Source organism: Trichosurus vulpecula, chromosome 1 (genome assembly GCF_011100635.1).
Source record: "Trichosurus vulpecula isolate mTriVul1 chromosome 1, mTriVul1.pri, whole genome shotgun sequence".
Lineage (NCBI taxonomy): Eukaryota > Metazoa > Chordata > Mammalia > Diprotodontia > Phalangeridae > Trichosurus > Trichosurus vulpecula.
In genome coordinates, this window is record NC_050573.1 from 47,684,881 (window position 1) to 47,705,373 (window position 20,493).

At 38.1% G+C, this 20,493-nt stretch overlaps 1 protein-coding gene across 1 annotated transcript in view; it reads left to right on the forward strand.

The window, feature by feature from the left end:
- The first annotated feature begins 2,119 nt into the window (after positions 1-2,119).
- Positions 2,120-20,493, forward strand: part of EP400 (E1A binding protein p400) — a 117,330-nt gene continuing 98,956 nt past the window's right edge. The window contains exons 1-4 of the mRNA XM_036753586.1: positions 2,120-3,448; positions 5,101-5,211; positions 18,941-19,028; positions 19,401-19,508. Of these exons, the coding sequence (XP_036609481.1) occupies positions 2,135-3,448; positions 5,101-5,211; positions 18,941-19,028; positions 19,401-19,508 (1,621 nt within the window). The 5' untranslated portion in view covers positions 2,120-2,134. The remainder of the gene's footprint in view (positions 3,449-5,100; positions 5,212-18,940; positions 19,029-19,400; positions 19,509-20,493) is intronic.

A 20,493-nucleotide genomic window follows, 5' to 3' on the forward strand; every position in this document is an offset into this window, starting at 1 on the left:
GGGTATTATCTTTCACTGTGCAGTGTTTCAAATGAATATTCTAATACTGGGTTAATTTATTAGTATGTAAAGTTTGTAAGTTTGGTTTTTTGTTTACGTTGTAACATCAATTGACTTAGTAATCTTTTTGTCCTTTTAAGCTGAGGTGTTTCTGATGTCTTTAACAGTTATTAACGATAATGAAACTGTTTTGTTTGCAAGGACAGAAATTTCATCAGCATTAATTTATTTTGACACATCTTCGTATCAGATGTTGTAACTTTACCTAGTTCTTTTGAAAGGACAGCTTTCATGGTAGGACTGCGGATAAGTCCTGATGAGTTGTTTGAGGTACATATTATATAATGATTTGCTTGGGATAAAATAGTGAGTTACAGAAGTAAGATTAAAACTCGGAGCTTCCCTACTCAAAGCTCAACAATTGATCTCTGCCACCTCCATCTCTAGAAATTGTTTCAATAATTAACTGCAGGCAAGAGAAAGAAATATGTAATCTTAGCCTCAGTTTAAAATTATTATTCTCCTTGACATTAAATTTCTTACTGTGGATGTCTTGATTTGAGGGAAGGAGCATGAGACTTGATAGCAAAGAATGTGCTTCTGCTTCTATGTAAAGATTTGTTATTGTGGACAAGTTACGTCCTTTCTCTGAGTCTCAGTTTCCTCATCTATGGACCAGAGGTGTTAGATCTCTGAATTCTTCTGAATTCACTCTATGCAGACATTTAAAAGTTCATTTTTTTTCCTTTGTGCTATGGATGGACAGATGAGAGTTTTTTGAGTTGTCTTTGATATCTATCCAATTTATCTCATATATTTTATTGTACATAATTGCTTACATGTTATGCATTTAATATTTGATACTGGAAGAAATAGGGAACCACTGGAGTCTATTGAGCTGGAGGGTAACATAGTTAGACCTGTGCTTTAGGAAAATCTCTTTGGCATTTGAGTGGAAGATGGGTTGGAATGGGTAGAGATGGCTCAGGAAGACCAGTTAGAAAGCTGTTTTAATAGTCTAGGCAAGAGATGATAAAGGCTTGAATTAGGGTGGTGGTCATGTAATTAGAAGATGTTGTAAAGAAAAAAATGACAGGATCTGGCAACTGCTTGGATATGTGGGCTGAGTGAGAGAGAGGAATTGAGGATGACATGAGATTGTGATCCTGGGTGATTGGAAAGATGGACAGTAATTGGGAAATTCAAAAGAAGAAGAGTTTTGGGGGAAAGTTAGTGAGTTTTGTTTTGGATATGGATTTGAGATGTCTATTGGACATCTGGTCTGAAATTTCTGACAGGCAGCTGATGATGCAGTACTGAAGCTTAGGAAGACTAGGGCTGAATAAATCATTCTAGGAATTTTTCGCATATAGATGATAATTGGACCCATGGGAATGGACGAGATCACTAAGTAAGAGAGACAAGAGAAGAGAACCCAGGACTGAGCATTGGCGGACACTCAAGAAGAGAGCATGGCATGGAAGAAGATTGCAAAAAAGTAACTAAAAACAAGTAATGGAACCAAGAGAGTAAGGTCATGAAAATGCAGGGGGAGAGAGTACCCAGAAGGGGAAAGGTTATCAACATTGGCAGATGCTGGTGGGACCTTTGCAATAGGAATATCAATTTGGCACTGTGTGGAGAATGGTTTTTAGAAGGCAACAGGGAGACCAATTAAAAGGCAAGAGGTGTTAAGCACCTGTTCTAGGGTCATGTGATGTGACTGGAGAAGAGGGATCTACATTAGGAGATGTTGTAGAGTGGGAACTGATAGGACTTGGTAACTAACTGATTGGGTGTGAAGGATGATAGTGTGAAGCCTGGAGCAGGACTGTTAGGTTGTGGTCCAGTTGTATGTGTTTGAGAATTAAAGAATGCAAGTGTTGTAAATGTTTTGGCTCGATTGAAAAAAAATGAGCTTTTGTTAACTCTCTGATTAATTTCCTGCTTTGGAATCCTAAAAATTAGTGGATAATTAAAATATTCAACAGCTCTTGTACTTTTACTATACATTTACTTTTATCACACTAAATAAATGGTAATCAAAAATAGTGTTTTTGCTATCAAATAACTCAGTTTTAATTTTCTTTTTTCTTTAGGATAGTATTAAATTACAAGAAAAAAGGAAGCGATAATGCACCATGGCAGCGGTCCTCAGAATGTCCAGCCCCAGAGGTCCAGGTCCTTCACAGGGAGTGAAGGGGAAGACCAGCAGTCACATTCAAATCTACCCCAGTCCCCTGCAGCTCCATTTGCTCCTTCAGCAAGCCCGTCAGCACCACAGTCTCCCAGTTACCAAATACAGCAGCTTATGAATAGAAGTCCAGTAGCTGGTCAGAATGTAAACATTACCCTTCAGAATGTTGGACCAGTAGTTGGAGGAAACCAGCAGATCACCCTGACCCCTTTGCCAATCCCCAATCCAACTTCCCCAGGTTTTCAGTTTAATTCTCAGCAAAGGAGGTTTGAACATGGCTCCCCATCCTACATTCAAGTTACCTCCCCGTTGCCCCAACAAGTCCAGTCTCAAAGCCCAACCCAGCCCAGCCCTGGGCCAGTTCAGGCCTTACAGAGTGTGCGGGCAGGCACTCCTGGCCCGGGACTGGGTATTTGCAGCTCCAGCCCCACTGGAGGCTTTGTGGATGCTAGTGTCCTTGTGAGACAGATCAGTTTGAGCCCTTCGAATGGTGGACACTTTGTGTACCAGGAGGGTTCAGGCATCACCCAGATTGCTCAGGGAGGGCAGGTTCAACTCCAGCACGCAGGGGCCCCTATTACCGTTCGAGAACGCAGACTTTCACAGCCCCACGCCCAGACGGGCGGCACCATTCATCATCTCGGACCCCAGAGCCCGGTAGCTAGTGGTGCCAGTATGCAGCCTTTGACTAGCCCCAGTCACATTGCAACGACCAGCTTGCCACCCCAGATCAGTAGTATTATTCAAGGACAATTGATTCAACAGCAGCAAGTACTTCAAGGACAGCAGTTGAATAGACCTATGGGGTTTGAGAGGCCTTCGGGTGTCTTAATATCTGGAGTCGGAGGCCCTTCAGCCTTCGGGATGACTTCACCACCCCCTGGACCGACCAGCCCTTCTCGAGCTGCTGTGCCACAGGGTCTTTCCAGCCTTCCTCTCGCTCCTGCAGGAAGTTTGGGAGTGAAAAAAGTACCTAAAAAATTGGAGGAGATTCCAGCAGCGTCTCAAGAAACAGCTCAGATGAGGAAGCAATGCCTGGACCATCATTACAGGGAGATGGAGGCTCTGAAAGAGAGCTTTAGGGAGTGTTTGATTGAACTGTTTTTCTTGCAGCATTTTCAAGGGAATATGATGGATTTCTTAGCTTTTAAGAAAAAACACTATGCACCCTTGCAAGCGTATCTTAAGCAAAATGATTTGGATCTTGAGGAAGAGGAAGAGGAGGAAAAATCTGAAGTCATCAATGATGAGGTAAGAAGTATATTTCTTAATAATTTAGAGGAGAAATGTCAAGGAGGACAAAGTCTGTGAAATGGTAAATAAAATATTTGTTTCAGTTTGATATTTTTAAGGGTTTAGTTATGGAAGGATCTTATTCATAAAGATTGATAGCATTAAGAATATATTTTTCTTAAGTTCTTTTTTTTTTCCCATAGGAAGGAGCAATGACTGTGTTTTGAAAGGAAAACGATGGTGGTGATTTTTGCAGTTGTAAAGTCATTTAAAATGTTTTCATTAAAAACAGGGCTTTTCAGCTTGGTTAATCTAACGAAACTGATTTGACTAAATTTTTTTTTCTTCAATCTAGGCTCTTGGCTGATGACTTGAATGGTGTTTTGGAGAGTATTTAATAACTCAGTAAACGTGTTCAGGTTGCTTCTCTAGGTTCTACACCTTATTCCTTAGGGGTAGACTCATCACTAAGTAAACATACACAAAAATATCCATTTGCTTCTAAAAAAAGGTGTCGTTACTATTTTATATATGGTTTTCCTCCCCACCTCCCTATTCCTAAACAGGAAGGTTGAGTCAATGTGTCTTCTCCATAGGACCAATCAGAAGCAGAATTTCCTAGAATTTATATAGTATCACTCTGTTATATCATTTAAATGTGATAATAACTGTGTACAAATATAAAATGATATATAGTTTTGGGAAATAGTCATTTTAGGCTTCAGTCTTCATGGAGGATATGACTTTAAAATTGTAATTGTAGGAAAATTTTCGTTTCTGGGATTTGATCTTAGTTTGTGTATAGTGGATGTGAATTATTGAAGAATTTCCCCAAGCTAAAGGATTCTTAAAAGCTTATGATCTTTTATTTGTATTTCCTAGACTCAGAACAAGTTGTAGGGATGAATTGTACTGTGATGCACTGTATATTGTGCTTCTGTGTCATGTGCTGTGAATCTGTGTTGGTGGAGCTTGTTTTGTTTTATGAGTTAGCTGATGTAATCTCTGCCATCTCTTATTCTGCAAAGAAATCAGCCCTTTGGTACCCAAATGCTAGTCTCTTTGCTTATGCTCATTGATGTTAATGGATGTATCTGGTGTGGCTTTGTCATTATATGTTTTCTTTAACACTCTGACAATGGGAACCATTTCATATCTTTCAAAAGATAAATATATAATTGTTTTAAGGTTTTTTTTTATCAGAATTGGTATAAAATAATTAAATTCAGTTTTTCTTTGTTTATTTGCCAATGAAACAGACTTTGTCTGTAAACTGATTTCTTCTTTTTGTGCATTTTTCCTTTGTCCTTATCACTTCCTGTTGAACATGGCTCATTGGCCTTCTAGTCTTGCCTCTTCTGGTAATAGAGTTGGCACCTTACAAGTTGCCTATATATTGAATGGATTTTTTTTAATGAAAAGACTGTCTGCCATTCTTTTTTATGTTTTTTTTTTAAACAAGAAGTTAACAAAAGTATATTTCACTTGATAAGTTGGATTTGCTGCAAAAATTGCATTCGGAAAACTTTGGCTTTTATAAACTGTCACTCTAGTACCTAGTATTTTTTTCCCTACCAGATTTGAGTGAAATATCAGTGATAAAATGCCAAAGCATTTTTGAGCAGTCTTAAAAATTATTTTCCCTTTTTTCTCAAAATATCTTCTCTCAGGTAAAGGTTGTGACAGGAAAGGATGGGCAGACTGGGACTCCTGTTGCTATTGCAACCCAGCTTCCTCCAAATGTTTCTGCTGCTTTTGCGTCCCCGCAGCAGCCATTTCAGGTACTTTTCGATGGTTCTAAAATGTAGTCTCATCCCGGATTTTAGATTCATCCAGATTTGATTATTTTAACCTTCAATAAAGTATTTGCTATTCAATATTTTTTCCCAGTGCCCATTCCTTATTTTAAAAAAAATCATAATACAACAATGAACCTTTCTCAAAACTATAAACTTTGAAACTGAAATTGCATGATTAAGTGACAGCACAGTTCTTAGTTATTTTTTCTTATTCATCTGTAAAGCAATGATAGCTTTCAGCATGCTTGTCATCTAAAACTTATTTTATGTCTGGTTATACATTGCTGAGGATTCTTTGTGTGTGGCATTTTAAATGTTGGGGTCTTTCCTGTGTCTTTGAAACTTACCTGCAGTTTACAGAAAAGGCAGTACAGTGCAAGACAGAATAAAAAATTTTAAATTTAAAGTGTAGAAAAATGTCATAACTGTAAATGTCCATATTAGATCCATGCTCAGCTTTAGTAGCATTAGTTTTAATATTGTCTAATTCTCTTCATAGGATCTTAGAATGTTAGTGTGGGAAGGTCCCTGGGAGATCCTTTATTCTGGCCCTGACATTGTCCAGATAAGGAGACCCAGAGAGATGAGGTGACTTGTTAAGGTCACACAGCAAGTCAGTAGTAGCGCTTGAAATAGAGCCCAGGTTTCCTAACTCCAAAGCCAGAGCTTTTTTCATTCTACCATCCTCTTTGTTCCACTGAAAGGAAAAAAAAAATAGCCGTCTATTTCTGTGTGTTGATTCTTTAAAAAGTGTCCCTTTCTTTAATTGTAGAGGTTTCCTTTAAAATTGGTTATATGCAGGTTTTTAAATGTTTTAGGGGAATTACCACCTAAAGCACCCTGAAGACATAAAATTAAATCTCCTTTTGTAAAGAGCAATAATGTCCCTTAATTTGTCTGTTTAGGTTCATTTCAAATTGAGGTGCACTTCATTTTAATAATGTAATAGAGTTAAAAAGACAGTTTTTCTCTTACATTTTGTTGACATTTTAACTGATCAAATATCCTTATATCCTTCCTACATTACCTGCTCCCCCTTCCCCCACCACCCTCAATTGGTTTTGGGGTCTGTATACAGAATAAAGTGGCTTCTATTTGATTAGTGAGTTGTTTAAGGTAAGACAAATTATATGTTGGGGGCTATACCATTCGGTAAATGTTAACTTTAAAATTGTGCTTTGTTGATATTTGTTGCATTCATCCTTCTGGGTCTCCTTTGTTGGCCCCTCCTCCATGTCCTACTACAGTACTCTGCAAGGGTACACAAACCCCAGGGCTTTGTCCTAGGGTCTCTTCTCTTATCTCTGTATCATCTCCTTCTTGGTAGGCTCCTCACTTCCCTTAGATTCACCTGTTTCCTATGGGGGTGGCTCCTAAATGTACATTTTCTGCCCTTATCTCTCTACTGAGATTCTAGTCCCTGATCTGCCTGCTGGACATCTCCACTTAGCTGTGTCATAAGTATCTCAAACTCAATGTAACCAAAACAATGCTCTTGAGCTGCCTCCCTAAAGCTCCTCCCAGTTTCTCAGTTTCTTTTGAAAGTACCACTAATTTCTCCTATTTCATAGGCACCCTCCTTGATTTTTCAGACTCATCCCCTCCCCTTATCCAGTCTTTTGCCAGGTATTGTCAGTGAGGCTTCTTTAGCCTTTCTTGAGTTCGTCCCCTTTTTTTACTCATGCCAGGCCCACATCACTTCTCGCCTGTACTATTGCCAGACCTTCCTGATTGAACTTCCAACCCCAGTCTCCTTCTCCTCCAGTCCGTCTTCCACGTAGCTGCCACATTGGTCACTCTAAAGTAGCTGGGTGACCATGCCACTCCTCTGGTCAGAAGTTTCAGGGGCTTCCTGTTGCCTTTAGTGTTTGGCATTGAAAACTTTTTGCCATTTGGAAAGCCTATCTGTCCACACTGACTACATGTTCTTTTGTGGATACAGTGCTCTTACCACGCTCCTTTTTGACATTCTGTCTCAGGCCTCTGTGTCTCTTCACAGATTATTCCCTGACTTCCGGAATATTCTTTTTTCTTACCTCTGCCTCTTGGATCCCCTGGCACTCCCTTCAAGTGTGACTTATTCAAGACAGTTTTATGGATTCCTTCAGTTTTGGCTCTCTCCTTTCTCCCTTCTCCATCATAGGATTGGAGATTTACATCTGAAACAGTCATCAGAGGCCATTTAGTCCAGCCTTCTTATTTTATAGACGAATGAATGGAAGCACAGACAGGTTGTGACTTTTTTTCAGGGACACACAGCTATTAAATGTCTAAGGCAGAATTTGAACTGAAGTCTTCCTGATTCTCAAGTCCTATATCCATTTTGGGGTGGGGGCATAGATCCTGGGCAGCTGAATGACTCAGTGTAGAGCACTGGGCCTGGAGTCAGGAAGACCTGAGTTCAAATGTGGCCCCAGACACTTACTAGCCATGTGACCCTTGGCAAGTCACTTATTCTTGTTTGCCTCAGTTTCCTCATCTGTCGATGAGTTGGAGAAGTAAACGGTAAACCACTCTAGTATTTTTGCCAAGAATACCTCAAATGGGGTCACAAAGAGTAATGTGAGACAGAACAACAACAACAACAGATCCCGTGTTTACTCATCTGTGAATGCGCTTTCTCCTTAGTAGAATGTAGATGCCTTGAGGGTAGAGACTACCTCTTTTTAGGTCACTATCCCTAGAGCTCTGACACAGTGCATCGAACATAGTAGGCTCTCAGGGAATACTTGTTGGTTGATTGAGTATACTTTAATCTCTTAAGTGAAGTAGAAGAAACAACCAGAAAAAAACTTCTAATGTAAAAATAAGAAATCACGAGTTGAAAATAAATCACAGAGAAGCAAATCAGCCTTTATAGTTGTGATTGATTTTTTAAACAAATTTTAACAGGAAGGAAAGGAAAATACTAACTTGATACGTACCACTAAGAATAGCAGAAACAAAAATTACAGGGATCTATTAAGTATGACAGTCGAAACACAGGCAGCCTTTGTCTGTCTCCTTTTTGAAAAACATCCTGTGACATTAGCAATACAGAAACAGCTCCTTACAGAAGCAAAATATTGGCTCTCTGTGGGAATCTTACTTATTTTGGAATGCAGGACCTTAGCAACTAAAAATAGCTCCTCTTGTCTGTTTTAGTAATTTAGGAACAGATGGATTGATGAATCTAGACTCGGAGAGTATCAGGAAAATCATTAAAGTAGAAATCTCATTCTTGTGAATATTCGAATGGGGGATGGATAATGCAGTACTGATATAGCCTACCATGAGAAATACTTTGTTTTGGAGTAACCCCAGTAGGGAACAACCTGAATATTTTAGAACAGGAGCCAATTGAGGAGGAAGAAGTAGCGCCCTATAAGTCACAGGCGTCCCTGAGTCAAAACACTAGGTTTTTCTTTGTTGCAAGTTGAGGGAAATTGAAGCAAAGGACAGTAAGTCAGAAAAAGATTCATAATAAAAAATGTGTCCTCTTTTTTTATTTTATACTAGCAAAAGGTCTTCTTGTTCATTCGTTTTTAGTTGTGACTCCATTTGGAGTTTTCTTGGCAAAGATACTGGAATGGTTTGCCGTTCTAGTGAAGTGACTTGCCCAGGGTCACACAGCTAGGAAGTGTCTGTGGCCAGATCTGAACTCATGAAGGTGAGTCTTCCTGATTCTGAGCCTTGTACTGGATCCACTGTGCCACTTAGCTGCCCCCAAAATATTCTCTAACACTATTTTAATTGTTTTCGATTAAATGATTTTTATAATAATATCATAGATTATTTTAATTGTTTTTGATTAAAGGATTTTTATAATAATATCATAGATTTAGATCTGAAAGGGACCTTAGAGATCTTTTACTTATGAAATGCTAGAAAAAAATTCATAATTTATATCATGACATAGTAATATTGGGTACCAAATACTACTTTTGTTATAGAAAAGTAGGTACTAAATAACCTGTCCAAACAGGGAAACTTCTCCTCTGATTACCATACTAGGGAAAGAAAAATCTGCAACCCTTATTTACCAAGGGTCAAAAAAAAGCATCTAACAGTTAAGGACAAAATATGGAAGATGGACACCTGTTCAGAGTATTGTTTTATAAAATTTTATAGCCTCTAAAATGTAGACATTGTAGTTTATAATGATTTAGCTTGCTAGAAGCACTTTTAATGCAGGTGTAGAGATTCAAGGACCATTGACCCATGGAAAAAATGTGGTTAAAGTTTATATACAATTAGAACTAACCTTCATCTGTAATAGCACACAGGCTTAAAATAAGGAAAACCTTCATAACTAGAGCTATCCTGTAATTGAAGGCTTCCCCATCAGTGTTGTTGAGTTGTTGCAGTCCTGTCTGACTTTTCATGACCTCATTTGGGGTTTTCTTGGCAGAGAGGCTGGTGTGATTTGCCATTTCCTTCTCCAGCTCATTTTACAGATGAGGAAACTGAGCAGGCTCAAGTGACTTGTTCAGGGTTAGACAGTCTGAGGCTGGATTTGAACTCAGTTTTCTTGACTTTAGGCCTGACACTCTATCCATTCTGCCATCTAGCTGCCTCAGTAGAGGTCTTCAAACAGTGCTAGCTAGCCAATATACCTTTGTTATGTTGTGGAAAGAGTTCTTGTTAAAGTTTGGGTTGGCCTAGATCAGAGGCTCTTAACCTGGGAATAAGAATAATGGCTTGGAAAAACAAAAGTGAGACCATGGCAAAATCGCCACTCTGCCACTTCCTCCTTCATCCTTTTTACTAGCAAACTCCTTAGGGGGCAGTAATTCTACACCTACCTCAGTAACAGCTGAGTGATCTATTAATTAAGTTGCTTAGGTCGAAAACATCTTTTCTTTTTTTTTTTTAATTTTTATTTATTAATTTATTTAATATATTTAGTTTTCAGCACTGATTTTCACAAGAGTTTGAATTACAAATTTTCTACCCTCCTGCCCACTTCAAGGTGGCATATATTCTGGTTGCCCCGTTCCCCAGTCAGTCCTTCCTTCTGTCACCCCACTCCCCTCCCATCCCCTTTTCTCTTACTTTCTTGTAGGGCAAGAAAAATTTCTACACCCTGTGTATCTTATTTCCTAGTTGCATGCAAAAACTTTTCTTTTTTGTTTTTGAACGTCTGTTTTTAAAACTTTGAGTTCCAAATTCTCTCCCCTTCCCCCCCTCCCTTAAGAAGGCAAGCAATCAACATAGCCCACATACGTATCATTATGTAAAACCCTTCCACAATACTCATGTTGTGAAAGACTAACTGTATTTTGCTTCTTCCTAACCTATCCCCCTTTATTGAATTTTCTCCCTTGACCCTGTCCCTTTTCAAAAGTGTTTGTTTTTGATTACCTCCTCCCCCATCTGCCCTCCCTTCTATTGTCCCCCCTTTTTTATCTTCTTCCTCTTTCTTTCCCGTGGGGTAAGATACGCAATTGAGTGTGTATGGTGTTCCTTCCTCAGGTCAGATCCAATGAGAGCAAGATTCACTCATTCCCCCTTACCTGCCCCCTCTTCCCTTCCTACAGAACCACTTTTATGTGAGATAATTTACCCCTTTCTCTCCCTTTCTCCTTCTCTCAATATATTCCTCTCTCATCCCTTAATTTGATTTTTTTTTAGATATCATCCCTTCATATTCAACTCACCCTGTGCCCTCTATCTATCTATATATATATATACACATACATATATACACACACATATACATATGAATTCCCTTCAGCTACCCTAATACTGAGGTCTCATAAATTATACACATCATCTTTCCATATAGGAATGCGAACAAAACAGTTCAACTTTAGTAAGTCTCTTATGATTTCTCTTTCTTGTTTACCTTTTCATGCTTCTTTTGATTCTTGTGTTTGAAAGTCGAATTTTCTATTCAGCTCTGCTCTTTTCACTGAGAAAGCTTGAAAGTCATCTATTTTATTGAAAATCCATATTTTGCCTTGGAGCATGATACTCAGTTTTGCTGGGTAGGTGATTCTTGGTTTTAATCCTAGCTCCATTGACCTCCAGAATATTGTATTCCAAGCCCTTCGATCCCTTAATGTAGAAGCTGCTAGATCTTGTGTTATCCTGATTGTGTTTCCACAATACTCAAATTGTTTCTTTCTGGCTGCTCAAAAACATCTTTTCATAAGGATCTTCAATCCTCTTAGGATAACTTTCAACTTGATTGATTGTATCAATCATAAAGAGCTGGAAGGGTTTTTAGAGGGCATGTAGTCTAAACTCTTCTTTGTAAAGATGAAGAAATTAAAGCTCAAAGAGATTGTGACTCCACCTGCTTAGCACGTAGTGAATACTTAATAAATGCTTGTTGGTTAGTTGTTTGATTGATCATTGTCATACAGCTAGTGTCAATGGCTATTCAAAAGAGGTTACAAACTTCTGCCATAAGCCCATGGTCATTTCCTTCAGGCATGTATTCAGTATCCTTCACCATTCTGGTTGCCCTCCCCTGGATACTTTCCAGATTATCATCACATTTCATAAACTGTAGTGTCTAGAACGGAACACAGTACTCCGAATGTGGTCTGAGCAGTACACATTATTACTTCCTTATTCCTGGAAGTTATGTTTCCATTAATCATTCCATTAATGATTTGTCCATTACTCAGAGTAATTTCTTTTTAGTTCAGTCATATAAGTCAATAAGCATGTATCAAGCAACTACTGTGTGCTAAGTGCTGGGGATGCAAAAAAAGGCAAAGGCAAGGAATTCACAGTCTGCTGAGACAAAATGCAAACAACTATGTACAAATAAGATGCAGGCAGGAAAAAATAGAGATAATCTCAGAGGAAAGGTACTAAGATTAAGGAGGACTGGGAAAGGCTTCTTTCTGAAGGTAGGATTTTCACTGGAACTTGAAGAAAGCCAGAGGTGAAGAGGGAGAGCATTCCAGGCATGGGGGACAGCCACTGAAAATGCTCAGAGTTGTGACACTCTAAAAAAATCAATATACCCTAAATTAGTTTGGATTTTAGTGAACAAAGGGAGAAGTGAGGTGTAAGAAGACTGGAAAAGTGGGTCAGTGTAGAGGAAAGGCAAATTATGAAGGGCTTTGAACACCAGAGGATTATGTATTTGGTCCTAAAAGTGATAGGAAGCCACTGCAGTTGAGAGAGAGAGAGAGAGAGAGAGAGAGAGAGAGTGTGTGTGTGTGTGTGTGTGTGTGTGTGTGTTTCGGCAGTGAGGGGAGGTAGGGGGAGTGACAGAGTCAGACCTGAACTTGACAGCTGAGTGGAGAATAGATTGGAGTGGGGAGAGACATATGGCAGGCAGACCCACCAGCAGGCTATTATAATAATTGGAGAGTGAGATGATGAAGGCTTGCATCAAGGTAATGGCAGTGTCAGAGGAGAGAAGTGGGCATATTCAAGAGATGTTACAAAGGTAGGTATTGACAGGCCTTGGAAACACATTGGATATGGAGAGTGAGAGAGAGCGCAAAATTGAGGATGACACTTAGGTTGTGAGCCCCTGTGAATGGGAAGAAGCAAGGTCATTTGGGGAAAGAAAATGGGTTCAATTTTGGACAAGTTGACTTTGAGATGTCCAGTAGGCAGTTGGAAATGGGACCCTGGAGGAGAAATTAGGGCTGAATGAGTTAATTTGAAAATCATCAGCATAGAGCTATGATCCATGGGAGGTGATGACATCACTAAGTCATTAATGAAAATGATTAAACCTTAAACAGCACAAGTCCCTGAGATATTCTGCTAGAGACCTTTCCAGGGGGCCTTGAACCATTATGACTTTTTTTGAACCTGGCCATTCATGCGGTTCTGAATCCATTTAACTGTACTCTTTTCTAGTCCATGGATATCTGTTTTCCCCAAGCATAGGATGAGATACTTTAGCAAGTACTTGGCTAATATCTAGGTAAACTATATTTATGAGCATTTTCTCATCTACCAGCTTAGTAACCTTGTTATAAAAGGAAATAAAGTTAGACTTGAACTGTTTCTAATGAAACACTTTGTGATCATCACTTCCTTTTTTATGATTTTTTACTCTTCCCTCACTATCTCATTAATAATTAGATTCCTGAATTTGCTAGGAATTGATGTAAAACTCGTTTGGCTGTAACTGACAGACTTGCTCTTTTTCTTTTTTTTTTTTTTAAAAATTGGAACACTTGTTCTTCTCCAGAATACTCCAGTACTTGTGTATGTAGAACATTTGGGCTAGTTAACTTGGTTTCCTCAGGAACAACTAGATGCTTTCTTACTCCCTTCTTGTTTATCTTACCAGTCAACTCCCTATCAGCCATTTTTATTCTGTTATTCACTTGTCAGGGAACACAGGCAAAGTAAGAATTAAGCAGCTTTACCTTCTCTGCTGTCAGTTACCTTTCCACATACCCTGATAGTAGTGCTATCCCTTCTTTGATCCTTTTCCTGGCCCATGGTAGCTAAAAATACATTTTTTGGGTTGTCCTTAGCTTTCCTCACCATCTCAGTCTTCTTTTTATAGGTATATGAATGGTTTTACATTCATCTTCTTTTACTAGTTCTTGCTTCCACATTCTGTGTGAGTCTCTTAAAAATCTTAAGTTGGGCCATGAATTCTGTGTGTAGCCAAATCTATCTTGGCTCCCATTTTGCTTCTACGTTGAATAGCTCCCTCTTTTCCTTTGGGTCTTCAGAATTTCATTCCTGTAAGTTTTTTATCCATCACATGCTGTTTTCCCTTGTCGGATTTTGGGTCATGTTTTCTCCTCCAGCTTTCTTTTATACTCTTTAAAATTTCTCTCAAAATCTAGGACATATCTTAAGACTGTGGTCTCTGTGGTCTTCTCCTTTTCTGTCCCCAAACTCTGAGGTAGTGGTGTCAAAATCAAATAAAAAACAGTAGCTACTGACTTGTATATAAGAATCCCTGTAGGCTGCATATTGACTTTTTTTGATGTTGTTTAGCAGCCACCTAGCTGCCAAGATATTTGTTGTTGTTCAGTCGTGTCTTACTGTTTGTGACCCCATTCGGGGTTTTCTTGGCAAAGATACTGGAGTGGTTTGCCGTTTCCTTCTCTGACTCATTTGACAGATGAGGAAACTGAGGCAAACAGGGGTAAGTGACCTGCCCAGGATCACACAACTAGTAAGAGTCTGAGGCCAGATTTGAACTTATGAAGATGAGTCTTTCTGACTCTGGGCCACACTATCCTCTGCGCCACCTAGCTGTCCGTAATATTATTGTCTATATTCTATTGTATTTTTATTTATTTTATTAAATATTTTCCAGTCAAGTTTTAGACTTGAGAGTTTTGCTGGCTGTAATGCCAGCAGCACGTTTGACTTCTCTGCTCTAAGAGATAGTAGTTATTTCTACTAAAGGCCTCCGCAATTTTCATTCCAACAACCAATTCCTTTTTCAGTGAGAATCAGATACAGACTAGACCTTCTCCTTGTTCATTCCTATTAAGTCAAGAAATTATTGGTTCTTAAGCAGAGAGCTGCAGCAGATGTCTGAATAATTGATGTCCTCCATAATTGCTCTATCATTCCTTCGTGCCAGACTTGTACTCAAGAAATCTTCTTGGAGGTAGTGGCAGTTAAACTGGACATTATATGGTAGTTAGTCAGCAAGCATTTGTTAAGCATTCACCATGCATCAGGGACTGTGCTAAGGTCTGGGGATATAAAGAAAGACAATCAATCCCTGCCTTCAAGGAACTCACGTTCTATAGGGAGAGATGGCATATAAATAATTAAATACACACACACACACATATATGATATAGAGAATATGGAATAGGAAGGCATCAGCATCTGGGTAAGTTTTCTAAAGATAGAGATGGAGTCATTAGGGCATTTCTATCAAGGAGAGCAGTGTGAGCAGTGACAACAGTATCTAGGTTGAGAGTTAGAAAGGACCTTAAAGAGCCTTTTAGTCAACTCCTCATTTTACAGATGAGTAACTGAGGCCCAGAGAAGAGGAAGTGATTTGCTTGCCTTGTGAATTCAGGAAATGATGTATGATCCAGTTTGGCTTGAATATTGGGTTTAGGATGGTAGAGACTGTGTTTACAACCTGGACTAGCCTAACTGATAAGTCAGCTGTCCCAGTGGTAGGATTCAAATATATTTTGACAGACTGAATCTAATATGATAAAATTTAATAAGGATGCATATAAAATCTTACTTTCTAGGGCAAGAAGTCAATTTGATATACAGGATGAGGGAAGAATTGGCAGACAGATATTGTCAGAAAAATTTGTGGGGCTGTTACTCAGTATGAGAGAATTCATTCAGCAGGCATTTATTGCACCCTTGACATGATACAAAGAAAGACACAGTGAAATAACCCTTGCTCTGGAAGGAGCTTCCATTCTAATGCAGGAGACCAAGGGATGCAAATAATTCTATACAAAATAAATATGAAGTGAACGTTATATGGGCTATACAGAGGGAAGATAATGACTGGGATCAGTAAAGACCTTGGGGAAGAGGGAGCATTGAGATAAGCCTTGAGAGAAGCTAGAGATTTTTTGAGACTGAGATGAAGGGGAGCTATATTCCAGGAAACAGAGTGTGCAAAGGTTTAGAGGCAGGAGATACAATGTTGTGTGTGGTAGAGAAGGGGTAACGTGCAATTATTCAAGAATTTGATATGGAAGCCAAAAAAGCTAATGTTACAGTAAGAGAGACATGGCTCAGGAAGAAGGAGGTGATAATGTCTATGTATTCCAGCCTGGTCAGTCCATGTCATATTTTAGGAATGATATTGGTAAGCTGGAAAATGTCATAGAGGAACAATCAGAGTAGCTATGAACCTCCAGAGGTATTTGGCCTAGAAAAGACTTATGTAGGGAAGGAGCACCTTCAAGCATTTGAAGGATTTCCATGTGGAAGAGGTTTAGACTTGTTTTCTCTGGCTCCACAGGGTAATAGGAGCAATGGGTTAGATTAGAAAGAGAGACTAACCTAGGCTTGATAAAAGGAAAAAAAAATATTTAGAGCCATTCCAGATTAGAATGAATTGCCTTGGGAGGTAATAGGTTCCCCCAACTGGAGGTCTTCACGGAAAGACAAGATGAACACCTATCAGATAGGTTTTAGAGGGGATTCTTGACCCTTTAGTAATGGTTTGGTTGGATGACCTCAGAGGTTTCTTCTGATATTGAGATTCTGTGCTTCCTTTCCTAGACTTGGTATTGGAAGGTTGGCCTACTAAGTAATCAGGTTTTTTTGGCCATGGTACTCCACCCATACTGTTTTATGTTTGTCTCTGTATCCCCATTGTCTAGCATTAATGTCTGGCCTGTAGTAGGCACTTAAGAAATGCTTGATGGAGTTGAGCCAGAAGATCTGGGTCTTCTGACTCCTGGTCCTCTCATGAATGTGTCATTTTCATTGACCCTTGCCTAGTTGTAGAGTTTAGCTATCTGCACACATGAAATTCTTATTTTTAATATTGGACAAAAACAAACCATTGTTTTTAAGCTGATCGTTTTCTTGGTCTTATTGGCATGGAAGCCAACAGTTCATACATGTTTTCCTTCTAAGTACCTCAGTAAAACTGGAGAGTTGTGCTGTAGCTAATTAAAAGGCAACTACACTGTGTTTATAGTATAGTGGGAAGATAATTAGAGATTTGTATTATTTGTGTGCCATTGGGCAAGCCATTTAGCTTTTCATTGCCCCAGGAAACTCTGTGAGACTAATTGCTGACCAGGGAAGATCTAGATTGGCAGGGGAGGTTCTTCCCCTGTAGCTCCTTTTACCTGTGAAGTAACAGGTTTGACAAAAAAAGGAAAAAAAAGGAAGAAAGGAAAAAAAAAAGTAGTAGAGAAAAGAAAAGATGATTGGTCATGGAGTCAGGAAACCTTATTTTAAAAGTCCCCACTCTCTCATACTTAAATTACCCATATCTTCTAAGCTTCAGTTTTCTTAACTGTAAAATGGAAGTGATATGCTTTAGAGGTTTTGCAGAGTTGTTGTGAAGAAAGTATTTTAACTCTGAAGTGCTATGTAAGTTTGAGTTACGATTGTCATCATATTATACTCTGTAATAATTATAGTAATTATTAGGACCATTTAATTATCCCTTACCTACTTCTAATGAGGTGCAAATTACTCATCTGTCATTCCTAAGTCCCTGTCTTGAGGCTACTGATGTATGAAGTGAAATTTTGTTTCTTCCCAGGTCATCATAAGGAGACATCTTTGAGATGTAGATTAAGCAAGTCTACCTCATTTGCTTTCATGTGTAAAGCATTTCAGAGTTTGTCATAAGGAACATTTATTTTAGTACATGTATCCAAATAGGTTTTAGCTTTAAAATTGCATAAATGAAAAATTTGTGGACTATTTATAGCTTAAGTCTTTCAAGGTTGAAATATGTCTTGATGACAGGAACAAGCATAGAAACGTTTAACTGTTTACATTATTTTATGTATATATTTAGAAAATTTGCCAATTCAGTTCAACAAACATTTTTTACATCTCCATGTGCAAGACAAACAAAAAATTTTACTTTTTACCATGGGAGAAATTTAGCCCATACAAATCATTAAGTATAAGGAAGTTTGAGAAAGTAGAGAACAGTAATTGATAAAATTGGGAAAGTTAACAACAAACAAACCAAAAAATGAAGCAGTATGTTGGTGACTTATGTTTATTTTTAATACTGGATGTCCCAAAAGTCTTAGTGCAAGTTCAAGCTGTAGTAGCTATCAAAGCTTAAAACTATACTCAGAGTTTTGGGAAACCATGTATATTGTAACATAGAAAATACTTCGGACAGCTAATACTAGGTAGCTAGGTGGCACCATAGAACGCAGAGCGCTGGACTTGGAGTCAGGAAGACCCATCCTGAGTTAACATCTGGCCTCAGATACTTATTAGCAGTGTGACCCAGTTTGCCTCAGTTTCCTCATCTGTCAAATGAGCTGAAGAAGCAAATGGCAAGTTGCTCCAGCTTCTTTGCCAAGAAAACCCCAAATAGGGTCACAAAGAGTCAGACATGCCTGAAACGACTGAACAAGAAAATATTTATTAATACCATCCAGTGATTGGAATGGAGTCATTCTTTGATATTTTAGCTTATCTAGTATTTGAAGGCCATTATTCTAAACATCAATTCTGATTGTGCCACAGAATAATGGATGCATAACATGTAGGAGATGATTAGATTGGATTTTAATTATCAGAGACATAACCCAGAACTTTTTAAAAAAAATCCAATCCCTGTTACCCACCGGTTTGTTTTTTTTTTTTTCCAATGCTGATGGTGTTTTTAAAAAATCTAGTTATTTGAGGATACCAATTAGATGGATTGTGATCTTTAGAGGTTTTACTGTGATTTCTTTTTAGAAAAGTATCTTGACTTTTTTTTTTGCTTGTTCAGCCTGCTGTATGGAAATATTCTAGTGCTTTGAGATTTTCACATAGGGTGAGTTCTGCCCTTATAACCAAGACTTCCTCCCAGAATTAATCCTTTAGTTAGCAAGGAGTTACTTTGTTTCACAAAGGGTTTGAAATTATACTTTAGAAACAGTAATGTGAGGAATAATATCCTTTCTAGAGGTAAGTTGAAACTTCGGAAAACTTTCATTTCATTTCTTAATAACATATTTAAGTCTCGTTTAAATAACATTCCATGTATACATGTATTAAAGGAGGAAGGCAAATGTTTAATTATAGTTTTCTTGACGTTCTTGCATTGCACATAAACTTTCAAAACCTTATTCATTCATTTTTCCAGCAGCAAATAAACACAGGGAGCCTAGTGGCAGGGGCAGCAAGTACCATAGACACGGAGTCCCTTAAGCGACCGCAGACGTTCACGCCAGCAGGTATGTCCACAGCACAGGTTAGATTCTGTCCCAGGGTTGATTTTGTTTTTTAAGCCATAATTAAAGTTTTCTTACATAGTTGATTCATGATTGTTACTAAATAGTGCTTGTGAAGGGAGATATTCTTTAGTTTACTTGCAAATTTAATTTCTCCTTTGTTAAATTGTAGTTAAATTGCATTTTGTTTTTAAGCTGGATGTCACATATATGGAAACATATATCCTGAAGATAGGCTTTCTGAACAAACCAATAGGCTTCATTGTACGTAACTCTGTTGGCTATTTACTCATCCTGATAGGATTGAAGGTCAAAAATACATTTTTGCTAATGGCCTGTTTTAAAAAAACTGTACCTTTTTGAAAATTATTACAGAGCAGTCTAAGAGACCTCGGCTTGAAGTGGGTCATCATGGGGTAGTTTTCCAGCATCCAGGGGTGACGACAGCAGTGCCTCTGCAGCAACTAATGCCTACTGCACAAGGTAAATGCCTACTGCTTTAGGATAGATGGGAACAAAGGGAAGGTATCTCTATATATGTGTGTATGTATATTTGTATGCATACACACGTATATGTGTATGTGTGCGTATGCATGTGTGCATATACATATTGTATGCATGTGCATTTGTGTGCATATGTGTATACACATATACCTATACACACATGCACACACATATGTGTATATATGTGTATATGTATGTGTGTATGCGTATGTGTGTATACACACATATACATACACACCTGGTTTTATAAAAATAAAAACTTTTCTAGCAAAGGAATTAGTTGTTATAATTGGGATATTTCATATTTCCATATAACTCCAAATTAATATAATAACAATTCCTGGGAAATTGTTAACCTTAATGGAAGCCATCCATTTACTTAAATGTCAGTAATCTTTTTTCTTTTCCTTTAATTTTTGTATTATAAAATTTTTCTCCCTTTTTTGTATAGTTGCTTACATATAAAACAAAGGTCAGAATCTTGCCCTAATCCTCCTAGCCTTTAACAAGAATGAACCAAACCAGTTAGCAAAGGACAAACAAGCAAAGAAAATGCTTGTATTCTGTCTTCTTTTAACTCTGCCTGAAAATCCACCACCATTGGGCCTATTTTTCTTTCTCTTAAAAAAACATAATTATAGTTACTGTGCATACTTTTCTGGTTATTTCATTTAACTCATTAGTGTTAGTGATCTCTTTTGTAAGTTTCATTCTTGTAATTAGTTTCTTTTTCCTCTTAATTGATGATATTGCAGTGATATTCCTTTGATATATACATTTTCCCTGAAACTAAATACAAGTTCAAACTTCTTCCTTTTATGTATATTTGTAGCAGTTATACTGTATTAGTCATTTTCCTGCCATTTTCTGTACTGAACTTAGATGTATTCAATTTGTTCTAAAGTATTGGTGTTTCATAGTAGTGTAATTTAGAGTTCAAAGCTGTTTTCTGCTTGTCAAATGG